The 26,007-nt window shown below is 27.8% G+C and overlaps 1 protein-coding gene across 7 annotated transcripts in view; it reads left to right on the top strand.

Moving 5' to 3' along the window:
- Positions 1-24,974, top strand: part of LOC123291047 (patronin) — a 42,106-nt gene extending 17,132 nt beyond the window's left edge. The window contains exons 6-20 of one of the 7 annotated variants that reach the window (XM_044871477.1): positions 2,193-2,318; positions 3,586-4,485; positions 6,701-7,038; positions 8,326-8,481; positions 10,273-10,415; positions 13,041-13,583; positions 14,368-14,915; positions 15,825-16,390; positions 16,766-16,985; positions 18,079-18,213; positions 18,369-18,455; positions 19,837-19,962; positions 23,331-23,585; positions 23,971-24,253; positions 24,830-24,974. In XM_044871477.1, the coding sequence (XP_044727412.1) occupies positions 2,193-2,318; positions 3,586-4,485; positions 6,701-7,038; positions 8,326-8,481; positions 10,273-10,415; positions 13,041-13,583; positions 14,368-14,915; positions 15,825-16,390; positions 16,766-16,985; positions 18,079-18,213; positions 18,369-18,455; positions 19,837-19,962; positions 23,331-23,585; positions 23,971-24,253; positions 24,830-24,974 (4,571 nt within the window). The remainder of the gene's footprint in view (positions 1-2,192; positions 2,319-3,585; positions 4,486-6,700; positions 7,039-8,325; positions 8,482-10,272; positions 10,416-13,040; positions 13,584-14,367; positions 14,916-15,824; positions 16,391-16,765; positions 16,986-18,078; positions 18,214-18,368; positions 18,456-19,836; positions 19,963-23,330; positions 23,586-23,970; positions 24,254-24,829) is intronic. The other 6 variants (XM_044871482.1, XM_044871480.1, XM_044871478.1 and 3 more) reach the window with 6 other exon arrangements.
- The last annotated feature ends 1,033 nt before the right edge of the window (positions 24,975-26,007 follow it).

The following is a 26,007-nucleotide window of genomic DNA, read 5'->3' on the forward strand; positions in this document are numbered from 1 at the left end:
ATTTGAATATAAGGTACTTGGTTCCTTCCATGCACACTTTTATAATCTTGACGCTAATTTACAACTTGTACACGCTAATCAAAAAGCCTATTTAAGTCACAATTTGCGTAAATATTATTTCAGAAACAATCCATGTGTCATTTTGGATAGTTTTGTGTACTTTCAATTTATGACAAGATAATTTTTTTTAAATCGAATTCTATAATATTTCTAGAGGTTGTTTAAAATTACTGACATTAAAAAAAATCCATTTGGTTTTTTAGAAACATTACAGGTTTGTTTTTGAAATAAATGATTCAATTGCATTCCCTCACTTGAAAGCATTATTGCATCTCAAATCTATTAACCAAAAACGCAAACGGTATCTAAATTAAATTTTAAAATTCAATTTGAATCATACTTGGATTGTGATATTATAATATCAATGTACTTATTTGGTAAAGGTGATTATAATTATATTATATAATAATGAATGACCACTAAATAATGGTGAATCTCTTTCATTCTCTTTATATTCTCTATATTCTATATTTTTGCGCTTTTTAAAAATTTATTTTTTTTTAATATTGATAATTATTATTGGTGATGGGAAATAAAAAAAAAGTTAGGTTTAAGGTATATTGCATTAGAAATAAATTGTATCAGTTTTTCAATTTAGGAATTTTTATATTTTAGTTGAGAGAAATACTCAAAAAAGTATTTACACAAACATATACATATTTATTTTTACCCACACATTCATATAAATGTTTCTATCCATACATAAACATTTCTTTTTATCTATACATTACCGACTAAAATTTTTGATAACTTGTTTAATTCACTGACAGATGGCGGGACTATAGTTCGCAATATACCTTAAAAAATCCAAACAAACCTTAAAATAAGTTGGTAGATTTATGTTATATAGATTTGCTCTGCACTTTTACTGTAAGTGCAAATACATTTGAAAATTTTATTACGTCTTTTAGAATAACGTCCATGAGCACTGTATAGAGTTATTCTAAAAAAATATGCGAAAATTACTGAAGGCCTTATTTTTTATTACCGATCCTGAAAATCAAAACAGTTTGTGAACAGAGATATTACGCTTTTTCAATTACGATAAACAGTGTTTATCATGTTAGAGTGAGCCCTAATCTTATAAAAATAAGTCGCGAAAAATTTGCTCATATTGAAAAATTTCAAAGATCATTGATGATCCAAATGCAAATAATTTTGAGCTATGGACTTGGGACTGTATGTACACAGCTGTAAGTGAGTATTTTCAGGATCAGGATGGTAAAATCTATAAAATCGTAGTTTTTGATTAATTTGCGTGCTCGTATTTTATTTATTTAATGAAACAAATGGGATCACTTTTGTAATATTTATGTGTTCTATTTTATGTGTAATCATTTTTGTGTGAATGTCGCTTGCACGAAGTTTTTTATCGAAGATTGGCGAATGTGAATTTGTCAAGCAGTGGTGACATCTGCGTATAGTTTAGAATGCCTTTGTGAACCGTTTTAACTATGGTCACAATGGCATTTAAACTTTAGATTCCTTTAATTCTAAGGACCAGACGACACCACAAAATATTGCAATATGACAGGTTATTTATTCATTTAGCTTTCCTGTAACCATTGTTGTAACAATCATGTTGACAGGAATTAACTCATTGTATCTTGTAATATGGTGTCAATTTATGTGACACAGCCTTAAAAATTTTAGAATATTTTTTAAGAATTCCTCTATCTAGTGCATTGCGTTACTATAGCAAAATAATGACGTTTTAAGAAATTTGACAAATTAATTCAATGACGAATAATCTATTTTTTTGATAAAAAATATGGACAAATTTTAATGAATGATTTAAAAATTTTCTCTTATTTTGGAAGTTTTCGATGACCCAAAAAGACGGAAACCATATCAGCCGGGATGTATTTAGAAATTGGGGAGATAATTAAAAATATTTATTTAATATTTCTTGATGATTTTGTGTTTATTTCTTTAATTTATATTCAAAATAATGTACCTAGTGTTTTTTGTAAGTTTTTATTTTTGAATTAATTTAATGTTTTATTGAAATATAGAGAAATAAATCATAAATTAATTGAGATTATCATAAAAAAAGTTAGTAAAGAAAGATAATTCTTAAATAATAATATATTTAATAATAAATGGGGTTAATGTGTATTGGGGCTATGTAGCAACATCAGGACGGAATAGCCAAGGTGTTGCACATAAACGTAATCTACCACCAACAGTGGTTACACCGATTCCTGATCTGCGCAGCGGCCTCGACACACCACCCCCGTCGGGTGCTAATTTTACAGGTAACCATACACATCAATTTATTTTTATTTAAAATAGAGAAAGAAAAGTGTATTATTTTTATTTTATTTTATTTATTTTTAATAGCTTTTAATTTTATTTTTTATTTTCTTTAATAACTGTACTTCATTAATTCAATTATTTACTTATTTATGCATGTGTGTAAAAACAAAAATACTAAGGAATAATAGGATAAATATAAATTGGGATGCATGTGATTAAAAAACAGTTTTAAATTTATTTTATTTATATTTAGTTTGCTAATATGTAGCTTGTTTTTTGAAATTAGTTTTCAATTTAGGCTACGTTCAAATGGTGAGCAGTAGACGATCGGCTTTAGTTTATGTAGTGACTAGTGACATCGGTCATGGTCTTGTATCCTAGGCTCTTTATGCTCATTTGAAAATTTCCTTATGCTCACTAGAAAGAATTATGGTGTAGGCTATAGAACTTTGAACCAATACCCAAAAAAATTATACAGTAGTAGGACTAGCTTTAGTTTTCTTTTTGGGTGTAGCTTTCCACCAAATATTCAAAATTTGAATATTTTTTCACTAAGAATAGAACGTGAAATTTAGCAAACTTTGTGAAGTTCTACAGTTTTTGTCCCATTTATGGCAGGTTAAAATTTTGACCCATATAAGAAGAAATCCACCAAATAACCAAGGTTTTTGCCTAAAATTCATATATTTTAACTTTTCTTCAGAAAAGATAGCTTATTTGTTTTAAATTTAGATTCTGGATCAATTACGTGTTTTTTTTGAATATTTGAAATACAAAATTAGATTTATTGATTAAACTAGAAAGCAATTTTGACAGAAAAATGGAAGCTTACTGTCGCTTAAAGAATGCGTTTGCTGATGAAAGCAATTACAAACTTTTCAAAGCAAAATAGTGACCGCTGAATTTATTGGAAAATTATCGGTTAATTATTATAAGCGGTCGCCATTTGGCTTTCAATTTTCGTAAGTGTTTTTTCGGCTAAAATGTGCTTAGCGTTTTTAGTTGCAATCAGCGGTTAAATTGCGTTTCTTCAAACTCTAACAGGATATCTAGTTAGGTTTGGGAAGTGTGCTTACATATTTGAAGACAATTAACCTAATGAATTCTAGGTATTTGAAATAAAATTTCAAATAATAAGTTTCTTTTATGTTTCAATCGAGTATGATTAAGAAGTAACATAAATTATCCGTGTCTAATGCTCGTCATCTGAACATGGCGTTAATATTTAATAACAATAATAATAATAATAAATACATTTTGCAATAGTGCCAAGAAGTACGTCAACGTTTGGTGGTGGAACGAGTTCAACGTTATTAAAAAAGCCAGTAATATATCAATCAACGTCAGAATTTAGTGAAGATAGTTTATTTAGACGCGGTGATTCGGATGATAGTTTTATTGTACATCGAAATCGTACAATTCCAACCTTAAGCTCAGTCATATCATCAACAACATCAACACTAACATGTGATGAGCCACTGATAGCAGCGCGATTACGTCCATCCAAAGAAAAACAAAATACAGACACAAAATCTGATGAACGAGGGGATGGTAGCGGTCGAATGGTAGCAGCTGGTAAACCAAGTAATTGGGAAGATACACGTAAAATAAGTTATGCAGGACGGCGATCACGACGTAATTCATTCTCAGATGATTCACAATTAACAATAGAAAATTTTGGTGGATCACAAGATCATATTCATTTAATTGGACGACATCCTGATAAAGAATTAATTAATGCTAAATTAAATGATTATATACACAATACGGAGTTCGTACCAGCTGTGCCGATTCGGAGTTCGTTACAAGATGCTCGAGGTTCGATACAGCTTGGTTACAATGATGGTACAGAAGATGTTGTTGATGAGAAACAAGATCGTATGAAGAAATCATCAAATGAAAATTTACATCATCAACATTATCAGAATAATAATGTTAGAAAATTATCGAATAAAGAAAATGAGCTGGTAAATAATAATAATGACAGTGATGAATCGAAATTATCAAGCTTTGCAAATTTATCAAAACATATGCCGGTGGATGCAAGCGACAGTGGTTCACCAGCAGGTCGTGCTAATAATATACATATTGTTTATATGCAACATGACAAAGATGATGATGTGCCATCCAATAATTCTAGTCTATATAATAAATCTCATTCTAATAGTAAGTATTCTTGTTTTTTATTTTTTATTTTTAGTAGGGCTTGAGATTAGAGAATCTCTAGGGCTTAGGTAATATCGTGATCTCTTTTGTAACGACTCTTCAAAAGTTAAGAAGGTCTGGGTATATTTGTCCTCCGCCCGTCAATTTTATTTTTGTTGTTTAAAATTAGAACTGGAAAAATAAAGCGTGTAAGAAAATGGATTAATTTTTCTATAAATTTACTGATTCAATACATCTGGGTAAAATTAAATTCAGTGAAATGTGGAATTTATCTTCGTTTAGCGACTTTTACCTATCTATCAAAATAAATTCAACACACACGCCTCATCACCAAGTGAAATTGAAACTTCGAATCAACGTTTTACATAATATGCTCTAACAGTAAAATGAGTCTTTAAATGAGATTAGACATAAGATGCGAATTTTCAAACTTACTCCATTTGTAGTTATACTACAAACTGCGTCAAGTTATTAATATATGTTATATTTAAAACTTTAATATTGAATTTTCTCAGAACCAAAAGCGACTTACGTATAGAAATGAAAAAAGTTTTAAATACCATGCATTCAATTTAAAATGGAATCGTGGTTTAACTTGAGCAGCTTGCTTACAATATACGTAGAAATAAAAAAAAAGTTTTAACACCATGCATTCAATTTAATGAATTCGTGGTCTAACTTCTGCTCTCGCTAGCAGTTTCCTCTTCATGTTTCTACCCAAAACTACAATTCTTCTCTATTTTCTACTATTAAGTAATTGCCGTGCTCGATCGAAAAAATTTTAAACCCTGTTGCCAGATTAGTTTTTTCACACAATTTATAGGGTTCGCAGATATCTCATTTTCCTTTCATTGATTTTCTTCCCGACTTGGCGTGACTTTTTTAAAGCATAGTAGGTTCTATTTACTTTAGTGGTTCTCTCCCTAATTTCTATATTCTCGTCATTATTGTTCGTGATAATTGTGCAGATATTTAAAAGTTCGAGATATCTCTTTATTGTGATAATTGGTAAGATTCCGGCGTTTTTCTTGGAAATAGCGTGTAAATTTGAAGACAAAAAGTAATCAATCTGCCAATCGATAATCGAAGATGCCTAAAATTATTTGTTAGCAAATGGTATTCATCCTCAAACTTGCCCGCTTATTTCCCTGAATATTTAGCCTTATTATATTTCTGATTTGTAGCACCGCTATCGCTTTGTCTTTTTTAATGCTTAATCCAACGTCTTCTACGTTATTCGCATAACTTAGCCACCGCTAAAATGTTATCCACAGACCGAATAAGCATGAATTGTTTGGCCTTTGTTGCGTGTTCTTAATGATGTACTCTAACATTAGGTTTACAAAAGTTAGTCCACTTTTTTTTTTTTTAAATATTCCCAAGAAGATTTTTTTAAAGTATCAAATTTTATTTAAACGAATGAAAGAGATACACTATATTTTATCAGTAATTTATCGTTGAATTGAATTTTTCATCGTATAGAATATCCGATGAAATAATGCTCCCATTTTAATAGGCGAGTTCCCACCAGGGTAAATATATGCTAACCCTTTGTAAAGTCGTGACGATAGTCCTGATCGAGATTTATTTTTTAAAAGACCTTGCTGGAAATGCAAAAAAGTGTAAAGTTGGAAACATTTGATTAAAAATATTATACTAAAACTTGCGATGGGATCTGACAAAAGAAGGAGTGCCTAATGGCCTTTAATGATTTAATGCAAGTGACAATTAACGCAAAGCTGCCACAAATAAGACCATTGAACCTCTTTTGTCCCTTTTAAATTAGTTATATATTTTGTGCTAAAATGTTTTGTCACTTGTACTAAATTTCTAATCCTCATCCTTGCCCAAAATCCTGTAACAAACTTCGTTTTCAGAACAAAACTTTTCATCTAAATCAAGCTAGCACTTTTTAGAATTTTATTACCAACAAGAAAAAACTTTCATTTGTTGCTTCGTTATGGTGAATCAAGAACATTTTTATTTGGGAAAATTCTGAAAAATTAGATATTCCTATATAAAGAGCCTCTCTTTCTCTAGAACTGCAAATACTGTTATGTTTAAACGACTTTTAAGCCCTTTCCAAACATGCCCTTATTAAAAATACCAAGTACATAGTCACGACTTTGCGACATATTAGCATAAACCCTCTCTTTTCACCCAGAATATATATTAAATTATTTACTCCAGAAGTAAAATTGTTATTTTTTAATAGATACAACAAATGGTACATCATCATCAACAACTACAAAAAGTACAGAAAAGAAAACCACAACATTTGCAACATTACCAAATACAACAACATGGCAACAACAAAGTGTTATACAAAGTAGCAGTGGTGGAAGTGGTGGAAACAATGATACAAGCGGTAATTCAACAAGCAATACTGGTACAGGTGGTAATGTTGTAATGGCATCACAATTAAATAATATTCGTATGAAATTAGAAGAGAAACGAAGACATATTGAAAGTGAAAAACGTCGTATGGAATTAATTATGAGTAAACAACGACAAAAAGTTGGTAAAGCTGCATTTTTACAAGCAATTACAAAGGTAATCATTTTTTATTTTTTATTATTACTACACTTTATTATTATTACACTTTTTATTTTATTTTTTATTTTAACAATTAACAAACTTTTACACAAAAATATATAAAACTAATCGCATGGGTGATTCAACATGATATTGTTCATTTTTTATTGTATCTGTGTGTATTTATGTGTGTATGTATGTAATGGCGGATTTATTCGAGTTTATTTGAGACTAGAGAAATAAATTAGTCGTTAGTCTTGCGCCATACGTCAAACTGTTGAAATTTCTTAAAGGATCAATTTTAGCCTAGTCTGATAATTTTCCCTAACTTTTAAAACGTCGAAAACTTGTTGTGATCATTTATATAAATTCATAAATAAATAACTTGGTATCACTCTATAATTATGGTACTCTATTAATCAAATTTTTATGTACACTTCCTCCTCAAACTTTTGTTGTATCCGAAAAAGATAAAATATTGAATAATCCGTATCCTATTTAAAAAAAATATGGATTCATAAGCCGGTTTGACGCAATACACTTAATGTCAATGTTTTCTTCCTGTTTTAAAAAAATTTTTAATAAACAAAGAAATCAAAGTTTTACTTTCGGCAACAATAAGAAATTTATATATTCATTATGTTTAATTTTCTGTGCAAATGATTCATACAAACCACGAATATTGAATAAAACAATAGTATCTTTATTTTCGCTCGACTTTCGTGCCCGAATCATCCACCAAAATAGAACGATCAAATTCGTGAAAAATATTGGAAGCCACGTGGTGCTATCTATTTTAAGCTAGAATGGTGATTCTCAAGTTCAAAATTTCCCTCATTTTTGCAATCTTATCATCATCATTACAAGAAAGACTGTCAGAACAAGGATTGCTTCCGGCAGGATTTTTAATTCTTCAATAAAACTAATTCACCTATAAGCCTTCTTTTAACATTATAAGCACCCAAAATTTAATGCTTAACTCTTAATCATTCAGGACAGTAATTAAGGACATATTACAAATTCCGTTTTTAACGGCATGAATAACGGCTTTTGAAAAGATATCAAACCAAACCAAACAATTTTTTGAGTAACCCTTCATAGCTTCCTTTTACGTTCATCATATTTTTATAATAGTATGAAGTAGTTGCCGATTAGTTATTCGTCCAGAATGAATGTGTAAAAACTTAACGGCTATCATACATCAAAATCCATTTTACAGTTCCATAAATGTTGACTGTTTGCACTTGTATTTATTATAATTTTTTTATTTTTGTTTTTTTGTTTATGTAACTTACAAAATTACAGGGAAAGAACAATATATTAACTCGAGGTGCTGGTGATAATAATTGTAGTGATAATAATATTGATAATGATGATGGGGTTCAGGTTGTAAATGTAAATGATAACAACACACATGTTGACATTGACATGACAACACCTCAGCGACCATTCACGCTGAAGGTATTCATTAGTAAATAATAATATTTTTTTTTTTTATTAAAGTATTATGTGTTTTAGGTATAGATGAAATAGCACACACACGGTATAAATGAAACTTTTTATTTATTCACTTGTTTTCAAATTAACACTTTTTAATTGAAAAATGGTTTCATCTTTATTTGGATCTGCCCACAATAAATGAAATTGTAAAAGTTTTATTCTTAGTTTAGATTAGATTCTTAGTTTCTGAAATATCGTGCAAAATTACTTAGAAAGAACGATTTCTCGAATTGATTTTAGTCAATTTCTTATAATATAATTTTTCTACTTGTCAAATAAACTAAATGTTTTCTTTTATTACTATAGAAAATCCAAAAAACCATTCACATGAGTTGCACCGGTTTGCATATTTGTATCAGAATATCCGCAACAACCAAATTATGTGATGAGAGCCGCAAGTATTCGTTCGGATTGCTCCAATAGTCATTATTGTATACAAAAATTAATTTTAACATATTGGCAATTGTTTAAACTTTTTTGTATTTACCTTTATATTAATTAATAATATTTTAATTATGATGAAATAATATTTCAAGCAGTTATGGACAGATCCTATTAAATGGTACTGCGACACTTCTTTCTCTCACCTCACATACACACACACAAAAACACTCTCTATTTCTCTTGTTTAACACCAACAAAGACTTAATTATGTTCACATAAAAAGTTTCATTTAACAAATATAATATTATTTAATTAATATAACTTAATATAATAATTACAATATTAATTTTATTGAATGATGTTTTATCATTATTAATGAATATATAATTTTTTTTAACGCGTTACAACGTTTCTAATATATTAATTTATATTAAATTAAATATAGTATGTTATATTAAAATGATTACACCCTGATTAGTTATTAATTATTTATAAATTTGTTTATAATACACTAAAATCTAAATTAATCTGTTTCTATCAAATATATAAATATATTTAAGATAAAAAAGAGCAATAAATCGCAGAAAAAATAAACTTTTTAGTGATCGAATAATGATATAAAAAATTTGATGTGTTTCAATCTATCATTACCAATATTTCGATTCACTCTCAAATTTCCCTTCATTTTATTGAACATTAAAATATTTATGCGATTCCTCTTCTTACGGGTGAATATTCTAAACTGATAAAAAATAAAACTTATTCCGTATAAAAAAAATAACTGCCTTTATTGAAATCGTTCTTCCTATTTGAAAGATTCTAAATTAAATATGATCATATCTCTAAACTTAACACTATCCGCTCCGTGTATGAGTTATATTTCAGGGAGTTACGGCTCTCTACTATTAATATAATTGTAAGGATGAACATATAAGTCTATGGATTGTATTATATGTTTTACATTTAAAAAATATTTATACAATTTCGTTTCTTATTTTCACAATTTCAAATGCAATTGTTATTTTTTAATAATTTTAAATTGAAAGTTAGTCATAATTTAAATAAAACGCTTGATTTATTGAAAATTTTATAAGATAACAGAGCTGTAATCAATTTAGCTGCCCCATCCACCTACTACTCTCAGTGCCAATACGTCAAATCCAAATAGACCAGAATATGCCACAATATATTAGTACCCGATCGCACGAAAGTGAATCTGAACAAATTATCGGATCGATTTATAAAAAGTTATTTTTAAATTTGATTGAAAATGGAATTGATTCATTTAGATTTTATTGTATTTCTACATAAAAATGTATGTAAAAATTATAAATAATAATAAATTTTATTGTTTTGTGATGTGTATAGGAGATAACAGATGATGCACAAACAGTTGAAAATAAATGGCTGAATCCAGAGAATGGTGGTGATTCAAGTCATTTTATTGAAACTAGAAAAACACCTGACATTGAAAATATGGATTTAGAACAATATCAACAATCATTAGCAATGTAAGTACAGTAGTTAAATGTAATTCATTTATTTAAAAAGTATACTAAAGTTTAGTTTATATCAAAGTATTAATATGTTAATTGGCGTCTTCATCACCCTTGCTAAAGGCATCTGGCAAGGCCTTTATTTGATGTAAGTTAAGTTTAATACCGATCCATATTCACAAAAGTAGATATGGTTTTATGAAAACATAATAGATGCCGACAATTCTTTTAATTGTAATGATTAGTTTTTATTCTCTGCCGGTGAGCAAATGTTAAAAAATCATAGAATTCAAGTCAATCAATCATAAATCTGATTATCTGAAAATTAGAGACATTTTGTCAATGTAAGTTGTAAATTAAATTAGTAACATATTAAGAAATGGTCTAAACTAGACGCCATGCGATAACGAAAAGTAATGTTTGTATTGAGAATGTGTTTTGTTTTTTTGTTTTGTTTGTTTCAGTTTGTTTTTATTTTTTTTATTATGTAATAGATGCTTTTATATCTTTATAATATATTAATTATACTTCTGGATGAGATTTCAGCGAATATTCAAAGCAATTTATTAACTTCATATCTTCTATTGGATATTGAAAATGATGATTGTTCAATTTTAAATAAATAAAATAAGATATTCAAAATAGAGATTTAGTATTGTAGAATTAAAAAAGTAGTGAATTAGTACGAATCCCTAAAATGAAACTTTTACTTTATGTGACGGAACTTTTCTTTCGTGTGAGATATTCAATATATATCAGAACACATCATGAAACTATTTACTAGAGTTTTTTTAATCAAATTGTGTTTGACTGTCAATACCCATTTTTTTTCTTGAAATATAATATTGCTAGATAAAATAAGAAAAATCCAGATGTAATATCAACAAAAAAATTTTAAAATAATAGAAGTGGTGCTTGCACTTGTAAAACAATAAAACTGGGTAGTTAAAATTGATATGAATTTCTTCTAATGAAGAAGTTATAAGAATTCAAAGATTGTTGCCAGTCGCTTTTATTTCAAAATAGAGTGATATATGTAATCTCTAGGGCGATACTGAACAATGACGTCACGTGGCCTCGAAAATGTGCCCATTCAAACACAATATTCAGAGTTATGAAAATTCGTTACAATACTTAATAATTCTATGGTTCGAAATACCATTAAATATCTATAATGAAATAAGAATGAAAAATACTTTGATTTATTAGTAGGGAAAATTATTAATAACTCCAAAACTGTTCATTATTTTTTGTGTGCCTATTAAGACATTTATTCACAATGTTTAGAGCCACCATATAAAAAATTCAGACACTTTAGCTTGGAACCAATTTCCATAAAGTTTGTACGTGGTTATTTCTGATACAATGAATAATCCATAAAAAATAAATTATTCAAGAAATATTGATTTTTATTCTTTTAATTAAATATGTGAATCTTGAGTACAAAATATCACGCCTAGTTTTCCTATCTATACCACTATGACAACAGAAAAGCTACATTCGTGCAAGATTTTCTTACCTTCTTCCAGATGAAATGAAAACTTTTTTCACATAAAATTCGTACGAATTAAAGTACATGTATCACTTTAAAGATAAAATAATATTGATTACAGTTTATCAAAAGCATATTAAAAAAAATAAAATAAAATAATCATTTATTCATTCATTAGATGTTGACAATTTTTAATTTTTCAATTGATGAGTCATGTGCACTTGACCTAGTAGGTAATTTTAAAAACCGGTTTTGAAGTCATGAATAATTATTAGTTATTAGAGTATTAAATAATAAAATTTTTATGTTTAATTAATTAGTGAGTATTAAGATATGGTGGTGCTATTTACATTTAATAAATGTAGTGAAATAATAAGTTTGAAAAAATCAAAAACTTAAAAATATTTTGTTTTATTGATAATTTTAACTTGGTAGTTTTCTTTTGTCCCTAAACTTCACCTGTGAATCTAATAGTCAAGTGAAAAAATTATTCGGAACTAACAATAAGCTGCAAAAGCAGAGTGGATTGACTTCATACTTATTAATTTAAAAATTTTAATAATATTTTAATAATAGGTACATTTGGGGTAATATTAGGAAGTATTTTTCTCGTAAAGTGGAAGTTAATAGATTCTTATTAAAAAAAATCGTATTATTCAATCGTATGGTGTAAAAGTGAGATATGAAAATGCATGCTATCTCTGTCAACACCATCTTACTCTGTTTAATATACAATAGCATTCACTGTATATAATTCCATTTTATTTTGGGACTAGCTTATTCAATAAATTAAAATTGGCTACATTTTGCTGAAATTGAATACTCCAAGTTGGTTACAAGCATCCGATTCGATTAAAATATTTGAAATTTTAAGGAATATTTTTCTGAAAATTTATCTGATATTCTGATTTTTCTTAGCTCAAATCAATAAATATTAATTAAACTACTCAGTACTTTTTATCACCCAATATTTTCAACTTTTTTTGTGGTATTCTCAAACTAGCGTTTTAAGAAATAGCAATTACCGAGAGCAAAGAAAAACTCAACCAGAAGTATTTAGAATAGTTTTGCATCCATGAAATAAATTGAATGGTGATATGTTGAGCTTTACAACAATAACATAAAATGATTTTATAAATTCTTTAAAGGATGAATAATAGTTTACATGATATACAAGTGGATATACAACGTTTAGCATCACAACAGAATCAAATCCAACATCAAAATTTATTACAACAGCAACAACAACATATGGCCTTTATTTTATCACAGCAACAACAACAACAAACTCAACATCAACAACCCCAACAACCGATGTACCATTATGGTTCACATCATAATATATCAACACAATCAGCTAATGCTCAACATTTAAATCAAATGCATAATATGTTTAGTTCTGTATCACATATACCACATCATCAACAACAACAACAACAACAACAATTATTTAATAATACGAATAGTAATGTTGGTAGTGGTGGGGGTGGGGGTGAATTTTATTTGCATGATAATAAACAACAAACGTCTTCATCATCTTCACCTATACAACGACGTACATGGTCATCACAATCACCAGGTCAACAACAACAACAACAATTAAATAATAATGTTAATAAAACAACGTGGAAGGCTACAAGTGATAATAAACCACAAACTTTGTCACAACAACATTTACAAGATTTACAGAGGTATTTAACATATTTTGTAAATTAATAAATAATTATCAATTTTATTTTTAATTTGCTTTAATTGTGTTTTTATTTTATTTTAACTCGTTTGTGAAGCATGTTTGTTTGTGTATTATATGTTTAATATATCAAATATACACAGGGTATTTATATTTAAAATATTTGTATAAACATTGGAAATTGGGAAAAAATAGAATTTAAATAATCAAAAATGGTTCTTTATTAGTTAATTTTAAATCTAAAAAATGGTTTGATTTGAATGCTCGCACTTATGCTTAGTCTGATTTGATCAGTTGATCAGAGCTCCCACAATCCTTTATTATTAGGTTTTGTTCTTTTCTGAATCATTGGAATAGTTAGTCATCAGTCATAATAAATATGAATTTATGCATCTAGGTGTTAATTGCAATGCATTGCTATGATTGGCTACCATACAATTTCTCCCTAGAACACACGGTACTACAGTCACGTATCTATAGTACCAACAAAATAAGTCGAAAATCCCTAAATCTTGGAAAAAATCGAATTTTTTTTTTACACCGGCTGTTCTGCAATAAGTATTTTCAGAGATAAATAAGAGAATATATTGTTTTGATCTTTTGACAACAAAATTATAGAAAATTCATATTAAGAAAACGACAACAAAATCAAATCAATGAAACAAAATTGAGAAACATTTTTGATGATCGAATCCATTCTAAAAGTTTAACCAAATATTTTAAATATTACTATTCCTGTATCCCTATGGTTTGATAATACATTTATTTTGAAATTTAATTTCTAGGTATCAAAATGGTCAGCAACAATGGTCAACACCTTCATCATCAACGACATCATCACCACAACATAGAACACTAGGCGGTCATGGTAGTGTACATCGACAGATATCACACATGTTATCTAGTGGCAGTGGTGATGGTCCACATCAACAGCAACCAGTGAATTTGAAACAAATTGAACATCAAGATCGTACGCTAACACGCAGTTCAAGTGCATTAATTAATTTGAATACCGGTACTAGTAATAATTATAATAATACTGGTGGAAGTGGAGGGGTAGTACCAGTACCAGATGATATGGAACCACAGAATATATCATTTATTGGTAATAATGATACAACAATACCATTAACAGATGGTATGAATCGTTTAAATATTACATCTGGTACAAGAACATATCGAATACCATCACCTACTAGACAATATCATCATTATCCACATGTATCATCTATTCAACAGCAACAACAACAACAACAACAACAACAGCAGCAGCAACTGCAACAACTGCAACAACAATTACAAGAACAACAAGATAATAATACTGAACAAAAAGGTAAGTTTGGCCTTGAATCTATTTTTATTGTTTTAAATATTAAGAATGATTCAGCTAGGGAAAGTGCATCGGGTACTTCTGAGGTTGTTCGAATATTACGCAATGTAAAACTAGACTTGATACCATGACAAAATTTGAAAGTGAAATAGACCTTTTCATCGATTTGCTTTTGTTTCGAATAGTTGTCAAACATTCAACCTAGGAAGTTAAATATTTTATCTTTTTCAAGCAGCGCTTTTTGACAAGGAAAGAAGATATAAAATATGTCTTTACTTGATTGAAAACTGTCCGAAACAAAAAAGAATCATTTTGTAAATAAAAAGCCCTATTAAAATTGATTAAAAAACGAAGAAGTTCTAAGCATTCAAAGAGTGTTGCCCATCTCCTTTAGCAAAACAAATTTTTATATGTATCTTTATGGCGCTATCGGACAATGACGTCACTAGTCTATATTTTCCTGTTTGTTTAATTAGGAGTTTTAAATTTTCATATTTTGCGTACTTCTTAAAATTTTCAAAACCAACTTCAGTTTTCTGCCCGTGCAGTGAAAATTCTTCACCTGAAGTGATAAAAAAAATTTAGTCATTATTCCTATTGTCTGATATTTTCGTTCTTTCAGTCGATTACTACCTCGTAAATTTAAACTTTACCATTCAATATTACATTGTTTTTACAAAACAGCAGACTTCTTCAAAGCAAATTGTAATTATATTTTATGTTGATTGGAGTTTATTTTTAGATGAAAATAGAAAGAGAATAGAGAAGCTTAATCTTTATGTTAGTAATTTCGATCATGTTTTATACATCAAATCGGGTAGCCGACACTATTTCGAACTTGTCATTATTGGAGAAACATCTTCGAAATGTGATTTAAATATGTATTATAAAAAAATATTTGTTTCGTTATAGGTTTTTATATATCATTCGATGATAACGAACAACAGCCAAAACGTCCAAAACCACCGTTACGTGGTATCAAATCACGCTCATCACCTAAAAAAGAACGTTCATCAGATGACTTAAAAACAACACACGACCGTGAACGTGATCATGACAATGTTGATAATATATTATTAAGAAAATCATCATCAACGCTTTTAAATCGTAATAATAGTAATATTAGTAATACAACAACAGCGAGTACTACAAGTACAAGTAGTAATAGTAATACAAACGATAGTAAAATTAGAGAGAAAAGTCCATCAGCTGCTATTATCATTGGTTCGGAACCAGATCCGAATTCATTAGATGAAATGGAAAAGAAAAAAGAACGTATTATGTTATTATCATTACAACGACGACAACAGCAAGAAGAAATGAAAGCACGTAAAGAAGCTGAGATAATAGCGCGACGTGAACATGAAAAACAAAAAGAGGAAGAACGACAACGTAAAAAGGAGGAACAAGCGCAAAGAAGACAAATTATATTAGAACAATATAAATTAAAGAAAGCTATCGAAGAAGCTGAGCGTGAAGTAAGTAGTACCTATATAAATATTATGTTTTTTTAAGATCATTTTTAGCATGTCAAACGATTAGCACAGTATGAGTATCTCATTGGCGCCGCTATATTGTTTCTCCTCGTCGACACCATTAGTAGGAATCACATCACATTTTCAGTAAACATTTGTTTGTCGATTTGACAGAAAACGATATAAATGTTTCGTTAATTCTAATCCTACCCTAATCCCTTGGACCAAATATGTTATTTAGTTATAAATGTGATAACTCCATTAACAGTTTAAAATACTCTTGAAAATTTCTCCCTTTTTTTAAAATAATTTAACTAAGCTAATAATCTGGCATTTGTTTTTGCAAAATCATTCGAATTAAAATGAATTTTGTTTCAGGGCAAAATACTAGATAAAACGGAATTAATGAATACAATAATGAAATCAACGCCATCAACTCCATCTACATCGACTTCATCATCATCAACTAAACTACGTGGTAAAACAACTGGCAGACCCAGACCCAAAACAATCCATGTTGATACTGGTAGTGTTGAATTAGCCGAAGGAATGTTAACCCCAAGTAGTAGAGGGAAAAAAGGTTCTACGTCGAATTTAAGTAAGTTATCAAGGGAAATGATTCTTTTATATGCGCTTTATTAGATACAGCTATTCGTTAAGAATGGAAAGATGCCGGTTTTTCGTGTGTGCATAACAAAACAACCCTTTCTCCGAGTTACTCACTATTAAAGGCTATTTTTATATTTTTAAGTTACAAAGCAACCAACACACATACAAATTACACTTTTTTACAGACCGAGTGCCTGATCTTTTGAATACTCAAAATAGAGATAGTTTTAAATGTGGAATGAGAAATTTTATACAGCCGTAGGTGTTATACAGTTTGGCAACCATTTCGTTAACAATTTATAATATATGAAGTAAGACGTTCTTATGCATAAAACAAAGAAAACAACACCGCAGTGATATATAGCAGTCACATAGCAAGACAGGTTTGGTGTGGTGTATCTATTGACAATGATCATACCACATAGGAGACAGTGCCTTGAATAAAGCATGATCGCTGTCAATAGGCACACGAAATATGCCTGGCTATATGATTGGTATACAACACTACTGTGTTGTTTTCTTTGTTTTATGCATAAGAACGTCTTATTTCATATGTTTTACTCTTCTTACTTCATATATTATAAATGGTTAACGAGATGGTTGCTAAACTGTATAATGCAGAGAGCTACAAAATAACTCATAGTCGTGACTAGTAAGAGATAGGGAAATTTATATTATAACACGTTATTCTTGATAAAGTAAAAAACAAATTATGTTAAAACTTCTTTCCGCAGAATTTATTAAGTTTGTGGAGAAATGTTTAGAACAAAAGCTGTTAATTTTTTTTATAAAGAAGAATGTTCTATTTTTTTTTCTCTTATCAGAAATAGCTCAGTTACGAAAATGAGTTATTTTTTTACCCCCAGCATTATGTAACATCTGTAAAAAGATGATTTATTCATATTAAAATCGTTCGGTCTATAAAAAAACACTGTATTACATTTATAAAACACGCAAACTATGTTATGAATTTTTTTTTTTTAATTTTCTAATACCTATATTTTATTTTTACTTTATTTTTTAAATTTTATTTTTGCATATTTTTTTTTAAAGCTTTATTTTTATTTTTTATTTATTTATAGCAAGAGATTTAAACTCACATACATCATATAATAATAATAATAATAATACAAATACAATGTCATCAATGAGACGTGATTACTATCGTGGATCACATGATAGTTTAGCTGATACCACATCTAGTTCATTATATAGAGGTATTTTATCATTTATTTTTATTAAATTATCATTTTTTTATATATATTCTAAAAAACAAATTCTGCATAGGCATTTTAATTTTTGTAAATTCTGCAAAATAAATTACCAAATATATTTATTGTAAAACTAATAATTACGAATTTATTAAATATAGATTCACCAGATGATGGTCGAGGTGCATCACCATGTTGTAGTGTTAATCAAACATTAGGACGACGAGCATCTTATAAAACATCTAGGGGTATGTCCATTAATTTTATCTTAATTTTATCACAATAATAAATACTAATTAATCACTTTTAAAATATATAATTTTAAAAATTTATTTTTATCATTTAATTTATTATTTAAAAAAAAATTAAAAATCTATTATTTTGCATCATATTTTATAATAAAAATGCTTATTATATGTGTGAATAGTTTGTATATGCTTATGTTTGTATCAAAGAGAATCAGATAGAGAAGAAAACTGAAAAAGATCTCTGGTGGTAGAGTATTTTTACTTATTTGCAACTGGCATTTCTTAATTTGTTGTGAAGCTTCTTCTTTTGTTTCCTAATGTCACTTGATTGCTGAGGGATATCACCATTAGAATGGAAAATATTGGGATTAAAATTAGAAACATTTATATGTGTTTTTGTAGAATGGGTTGTATTAGACATTCCGAAGTAATTACGCACGCATGAAGTTCCATAAATTCCAGTTAAATTTGCTTTGCCAGTCCTCAAAACGGTCGTTGTATATGCTGTAAGATCTAAAAATGCTAAATTTTTTGATAACTTAATATAAAATAATTCTAGATCAAAATCAATAAAGAAAACTTATTGTGATTGAGAGTCTAAAGCGTATCCGGACTCGCGTTTGAATAAAGGTAGTTTTCAGGCTGTTACGGTCTAATTAACGTGACTTAGGTAAATTTTAACCCGGAAATCTAATTTCAGGTGAGAAGGGCATTATAAAAAGTTTGCTTATGAGCCCAGTTGACTCTAGAAACATGTAATCAAAGTTTGATCAAAAGTCTGGTTAAGTGTTGTTTTCTCTTTAAAACCTTTACAAAAAAAATGGTGCTTATTGAATTAAAAAATCCTCTTATTGTCACTACTTATAAAAATTTTCAGAAAGATCTTAAAATCGATTTTTCGTTGATACAAATTGTGAATAGTAGAAAGATTGAACAAAATGAATCCTTATTGAATTCTATTGATCCAGTGGCTCTACAAAAATACTTTTTAATAGCTACGTTTTAAAAAATACGATTATATTATTATATCGGAATTTGAGCAATGAAATGAAAGTATGGCAATGGCCTTTGGAAGTCGGAAAACATTAAATTTTAGCTTTTTGAAGTTCATATCTCGAATATACTACTACTTTTGGATAAAACATCTTGTAAGAGAACTTCTTCTATCTCTATCTTAAAACTCTTTGGTGTTGTATATGTTATATATTGCTATTGGAATGTGTTATTGTTCTTGTTGTATTGTTTATATTTGCTGTAATATGTTGCTATAATATTATTTATATAATAATGTTATTGTTATCATTATTATTACTTATTATTGTTTAGTTTGATAGCTGTTAGTTTGTTGTTTGTTGTTTTTTTTTACATATACTTTTTACAGACAACAATGTAGCTTCTAATGATGGTGGACATATTAGAGGACGTTCTAAATATTCTACATATCAATCAAATTTAAGAGTAGGAGGTGCTGCTCGTCTTAAATCTAATTCAATGATGAATTTGTGTGGTAAGGATTTAGTTCACATCTATAAAAAAAAATACACATCTCTATACTTTGTTATTCTTGTTCTTATTTATTAAATTTTATGTTTTATTATTAATTAGGTGATTGGGTTTTTTTTTTTAAATTTTTATTATTATGAATCATTTTATGAAAATTTGGTGTTAAACATATCTTAACAAGCAAAGAGATTTTGGCATAGATAAGGATAATGACTCCCTTTTCACAATTGGGTTGTTGTATAAAAATAATAATCAATTTTTGTATTCAATTTCAATTCTTTATGATAAATGATATTGAACTTCGCCAAAAAAAAACTTAATTAAAATCTATGTATAATTAAATATAAGTTAATTAAAAAAATCTTTTTATCCGAACGTTTCTCTTTGATAAAGTTTATTAATAGGTAGCGAAATGTAACAAAAACAAACTTAAACTTAAAACGCTCCGTCAAAATCAATCAAAAAGGGAAGTGATTCTCATTGTTTTCGTGATTTGTTCTATCATGAATTCATTCTGGAAGGATACACTTGGCTCCACCTAAAGTTCTTCTTTTTGTTCTTAAAATTAAAAATTCTATTCCATAGCACTTTTAGGTCGATTGAATGGATAAAACAAAATTTAATGACATAGATGAAGGCTCTATCAAAAGGGCATAGAAAAATACTTTGAAGATCTACTTTTAAAGGAAAAAAAATATTTGAACGAAAATTATTTTACTTCTTGGTAATTTTTTTACAAAATAGTAAAAGAAACTCATCGGTTATATTATTAGATAATAAATAGAATAGACAGATTAGATTTGAGTGATGTCAAATTTTCTATGTTAAAAATTCAATCGGAACAAACTTTTGTTTTTGATGATTATTCAAAATAGGTCAAATACAGATCCAAGTCCTTTGCTCTTAGTTAAAGTATGCTTTTAACAACAAGTGAAATTTAATAAAATTTTAAAAACCCCCGACAAATGCGAGTTTTTCCTTGTAATTCTCTTCAAACTGAACCGATTTAAAGCATAGCTAAGAACACTCTCCATTAAATTAGCTTAAAAATCAAAATCGGTCAAGCCGTTTGCTACAATTGCACAAACAACCAGGCAAATATACATTTATGATAACCTATAATACCCCACTTTTTGCGTCGGGGGTTAAAAATTAAAACGTAAAATGGTTTTTATTTGTTTAGTATATATTTGCTATTATTATGTAATTTATTGATGGTGTTTAAGGAGTAGTATTTGGTGGTGGTTGGAGGATCAGTTTGATGGTACTTTATTATTATTAGTATTAAATATTAAATAACAATAATATTTATATAATAATTTATACATTATTGTATAATGTAATGCATGATGCTTTGCAACGCTTATATATGCTTATAAATGTATTACAGCTTCATTATTATTATTATATGCATGTATTATTTATTATATTATAATAAAAATAATAATAATAAATTTAAATTATTAATAAATAACTTTTTTATAAAATAATAATACAAATATTAATTAAAATAATACTAATAATTAATAAAATAAAATAATATTAATATTACTAAAATATAAATAATAAGTTAAAATATGAATTAGAGTTTTTAATCATTTTCAGTTTGGGTTGAAATTCAAATTAGGCAGAGAGTATTTATTTCCTGTTCATAAATACATTCCAAAAAATAGCGAGCTCCATAATTTTTTACTATTCTTGAAAATGGCAAAACAGAGTGGGAATAAATCGTGGAACTATCAAGGAATATGAAGTACAATAAAATCTTGAAAACCATCCAACAATAAAATGGATTTATAAGATTATGATTTTTTATTACCTTATACAATGATTTTTATCGAAATTACAATCTTATGATTTTTTTGATAACTTAAAATATAGTTTAAGTTATTGTTCCTCTAGATTGAATATAAATCGAGGAATCAAAAATTTTCGCCCGATCAAAAATACTCGACCTATAGTTAAATGAATCCGATTTTTGTATTTTTTGAGTAGGTTTATTAAATTTCTAAACAAAATTTTTTTTAATTTTTCCGATTTTTTCAATAAAGGAAAATACATAGGGCACTCAAAAAATTACTTTAATAGCGATTTTTGTATTGTAAAGTTTAATAGTTAATTTCACAACAAGTTTAATCGTAAAAATAACAAAAATTATGTGCCTTTTAATGAATGTTAAATTTCAATGTGGATTTAATCTGTTGTTTTAAAAAAAATTAAATTAATGAAAAAAATATTACACTATACTATGAAATTCGAAATCATCAGCGAATTTTTAAAGTTGATTCTTGCGGCTACCCTGAAATAAATAATTGTTATAAAATATTTTTCATTGTAGTCCAAAAACGTAAGACATAAATTTTATTCAGTCTGTATCGATATTTCAGCGTGCTTAGAGCGACACAGACTTCAACTGAACAGCGTTTGTAGTAATGATTACATTTATTGCATGATTAAGTCGTCGTGTATGTAGGCTCTTTCATATAGTCAAATGTTATTGTTTTTAGTCAGTTTTACAAAATGTTTCGAACAAAAGTTGTTTGTATTTTTAATACGTGTTTCGATTAATAATGTCGGTCTTTTTGGAAAACTTTAGCATTTATTTTTAAAATAAACTTAATTATCTTAAAGATTACATATTCGATCACACTATCTCTGGATTCCGTGCTAAAAAACTCTTTGCTTTTGGAGATTAACGATTCTTGTACGTAAAATTCTAACTATTTTGTAATAGTAAAAGGGTTAATCTGGAAGTCCTTGCTGTTTTGATCGAAATGAGTGGTGGTGCGAAGATAAAAAATCCGCCGATTTCCATAATTTATTTTTTTTTACATATGTTACATGAGGTTAAGTGTTATGATATTGAAAAATGACTTTCTCGTGCTTATACAGTTATTATTATCGGTATAGTTTTCATTCACTTTATATTGTATAACCAAGCTTCAATCAACAGTCGGTTACAATTAGCATCCTTTTGCTTCAAATAAGTGAAGGCAATTAGTAAAGTTCCTGGCAATGACATTTAATTAAAAATGTCAACAATAGTACAAACAATATTACTCTTTAAAAAATCCACTCTATTAATCGAAGCACTTATTAGTTTTTACTTATTAGATCAGTTGTTCTGAAAAATTTTCGAAAAAAAATTGGAAAATATTTATTTTTTTGCTTGATTTTGTTCAAGATGGTTACGCTAGCTCTGCCAAGAAAAGCCAATTTATATTTTTTGGAATGTAATATTTTGGGAATTAAATTACATTTTTTCTACCTTGTTTGAAACATAGCAATGTGGTTAACACCCAAGGCTATATCTAATGAAATTATTTAAAAAAAAAAAAAAAATAGCGTTAACTAATTAATTGACTTGTTTAGGTTCAAGTACTGACCAGGATAGTATGATGTATCGTTATGGTGATACAGATTCAGGTTTAGGACGAGCAACACCACCAAGACGTGCACCATCACCGGGTATGAGTGGCGCTGGTAGTGGTGGTATACGCCATTTAACATCACCATCCGGACCTGGCTCATTACCACCTGGTTTGATGACATCAAAACAACGTCGAATGTTTGATGATGGATGTAGTGATATAAGTTCAACGCCAAGTTCAATGATGGACTATTCGGGTATTTATAGTTCAAAAGTTTTTAAGAATAAAGAAAATATTATGTATAATCCAAATAAATTACACCTTTATTCAACGTGAAAGAAGTTCATTTTAAAACTACGTAAACTAAGTAAATTGCAGTAGATAAAGGAAAATTTTGGTATCGGTCCCTTTTGGGCTCTTTCATTATTGAGAGAGTAAAAGAAACTTTTTAAACAAGATGGGAGAAATTAAGAAAGTAAATTTCGATAATTTATGGCCTCATGTAAAACTCGTTTTTATGCTTGTTTAAACCGAGAGTAGGGATTGAATCTTCGAGTTAGTTTAACTCTTGTATAATTCATGATCAAAATAGGTATTGATATCCGTAGAAATTTTTATATGTTTTAATTAATTTTGATTAGGTCCACGTTTATATAAACAACCGACAACAAAATCAAATCGTGGTATAATGTTAAATGCTGTTGAATATTGTGTATTTCCTGGTGTTGTAAATAAAGAAGCTAAAAATCGTGTGTTAGAAGAAATAGCACGATCCGAGAGTAAACATTTCTTAATATTATTTCGTGATGCTGGTTGTCAATTTCGTGCGTTGTATTCATATTGTCCAGAACGTGAAGAAGTTTCAAAATTATATGGTACTGGTCCAAAACAAGTAAATGATCGTATGTTTGATAAGTTTTTTAAGTAAGTATTTAACTATGATACATTTTATACATACTCAAACAACATTCACAGTATGAGAATCGAGCGTTTTAACTACTTTGGATACGATAAGATTAATAAACGATTTATGTATAATAAGGTTAATAAAATTTCAATTTTCTTTAAAAAAAAAAAGGGATTTTCTTAAATATCTAACAATTGACTTTTCGTTAATCATGAAAACAAAACATTTCAAGTTCCTTTACGTAGATACGACTCAACGAACAGCTCACAAAATTTAGTTTAAATCACATGTTTTCATAAATAGATATTGATTTACCTTCTAACCATTCATCAACTTTCTGGCCATTCTACTACAGGTTTTTGCATTCCTCTTCTTCGTGACTTTTATATTTGTTATTTTTTATTCCAGATGATAGCTCCTATTATGACACCATTAATAACTCCTGACCTGACTTTTCCCTCTAAAAAATTACCAAACTAAACTTACATTGTTGCAAACATAGGAAGCTCAAATTGGAGTATTATATCCAACGATTTTAATTTAAAGACAGATTAGTTTACATAAGTTTTGATTGAATTTTTTTTCTATTACAGATATAATTCTGGTGGTAAATGTTTTTCACAAGTTCATACAAAACATTTAACTGTAACCATTGATGCCTTTACAATACATAATTCATTATGGCAAGGAAAAAAAGTTAATTTACCAAATAAAAAAGATATGGCACTTGTTATTTAGTAGTTAATTAATTAATTATTTAATTAAATAATTAATTAATATAAATATATAATATATCTAATATATTATTAACAATTTATTATTATTAATATTATTGACAGACAAAAACAAAAACAACAACTGAAATAATTATGTTACATATAATAATATTTAAATATGTTGTAGTTAATTATTACTAATTAACTATTATTATTAATTACAATTACACAATTAAAATTACACTACTACCTACCTACTACCTACCTACTACTTGTAATAACAATAACAACTCAACATACAAACAATAATAAAATTAATATTATAAACAATAATAAAAAAACAACATTTTTTAAATAAATAAAAATAACAATTTCTTTTAAATAATAATTACAATTAAAATTACATTTTTATTAATTACAATTAATTACTACTTATAATAATCAAATAAATAAATAAATGATATAATTGTAATAAATGTAAATGTAATATTTATATGTAATGTGTGTTTTTATTATGTATATTTAAAAAAATAGAGGTTTTTTTTAAGGCTGTTGTCTCGCTATGGGTATAGTGTTAGAAAGTTCTAAATTTTTTTTATACTTATTTTAATTCAATTACCATAAAAATTTGAACGCGATTGGCCGTCTCTAATTCGAGATAAATTTAATTAAAGTTCGGATAATTAACATGGAGAGCAAAGGAGAGTTAAGTTTTTCAATTATAGAAAAAAAAACTAACCTGATGTTTTAAAAAAAAATAATTTAACATTGAACGTTTAATTATTGATTTTTATTATCGCAAAGTTAATCAATTTTATTGTAGAACAGAAACGATTATATTTAGAGTATTGGAGATTGACGAGAGATATTTATGTTAACAAAATTGTAAACAACACTTCGTACATAATATATTGTTAGAGATATAATTTTGTGGTATTGTAAAGTTGAAAATAACACATTTATTGACGACAAGCATGCTATAATTTTACCATAAATATAAACCAAAACTTTTTTACGATACTGTAGGGAGACAACATCTTTAAATAATGTTTTTG

The sequence above is a fragment of the Chrysoperla carnea genome, chromosome 1, assembly GCF_905475395.1.
Source record: "Chrysoperla carnea chromosome 1, inChrCarn1.1, whole genome shotgun sequence".
NCBI classification, from domain to species: domain Eukaryota; kingdom Metazoa; phylum Arthropoda; class Insecta; order Neuroptera; family Chrysopidae; genus Chrysoperla; species Chrysoperla carnea.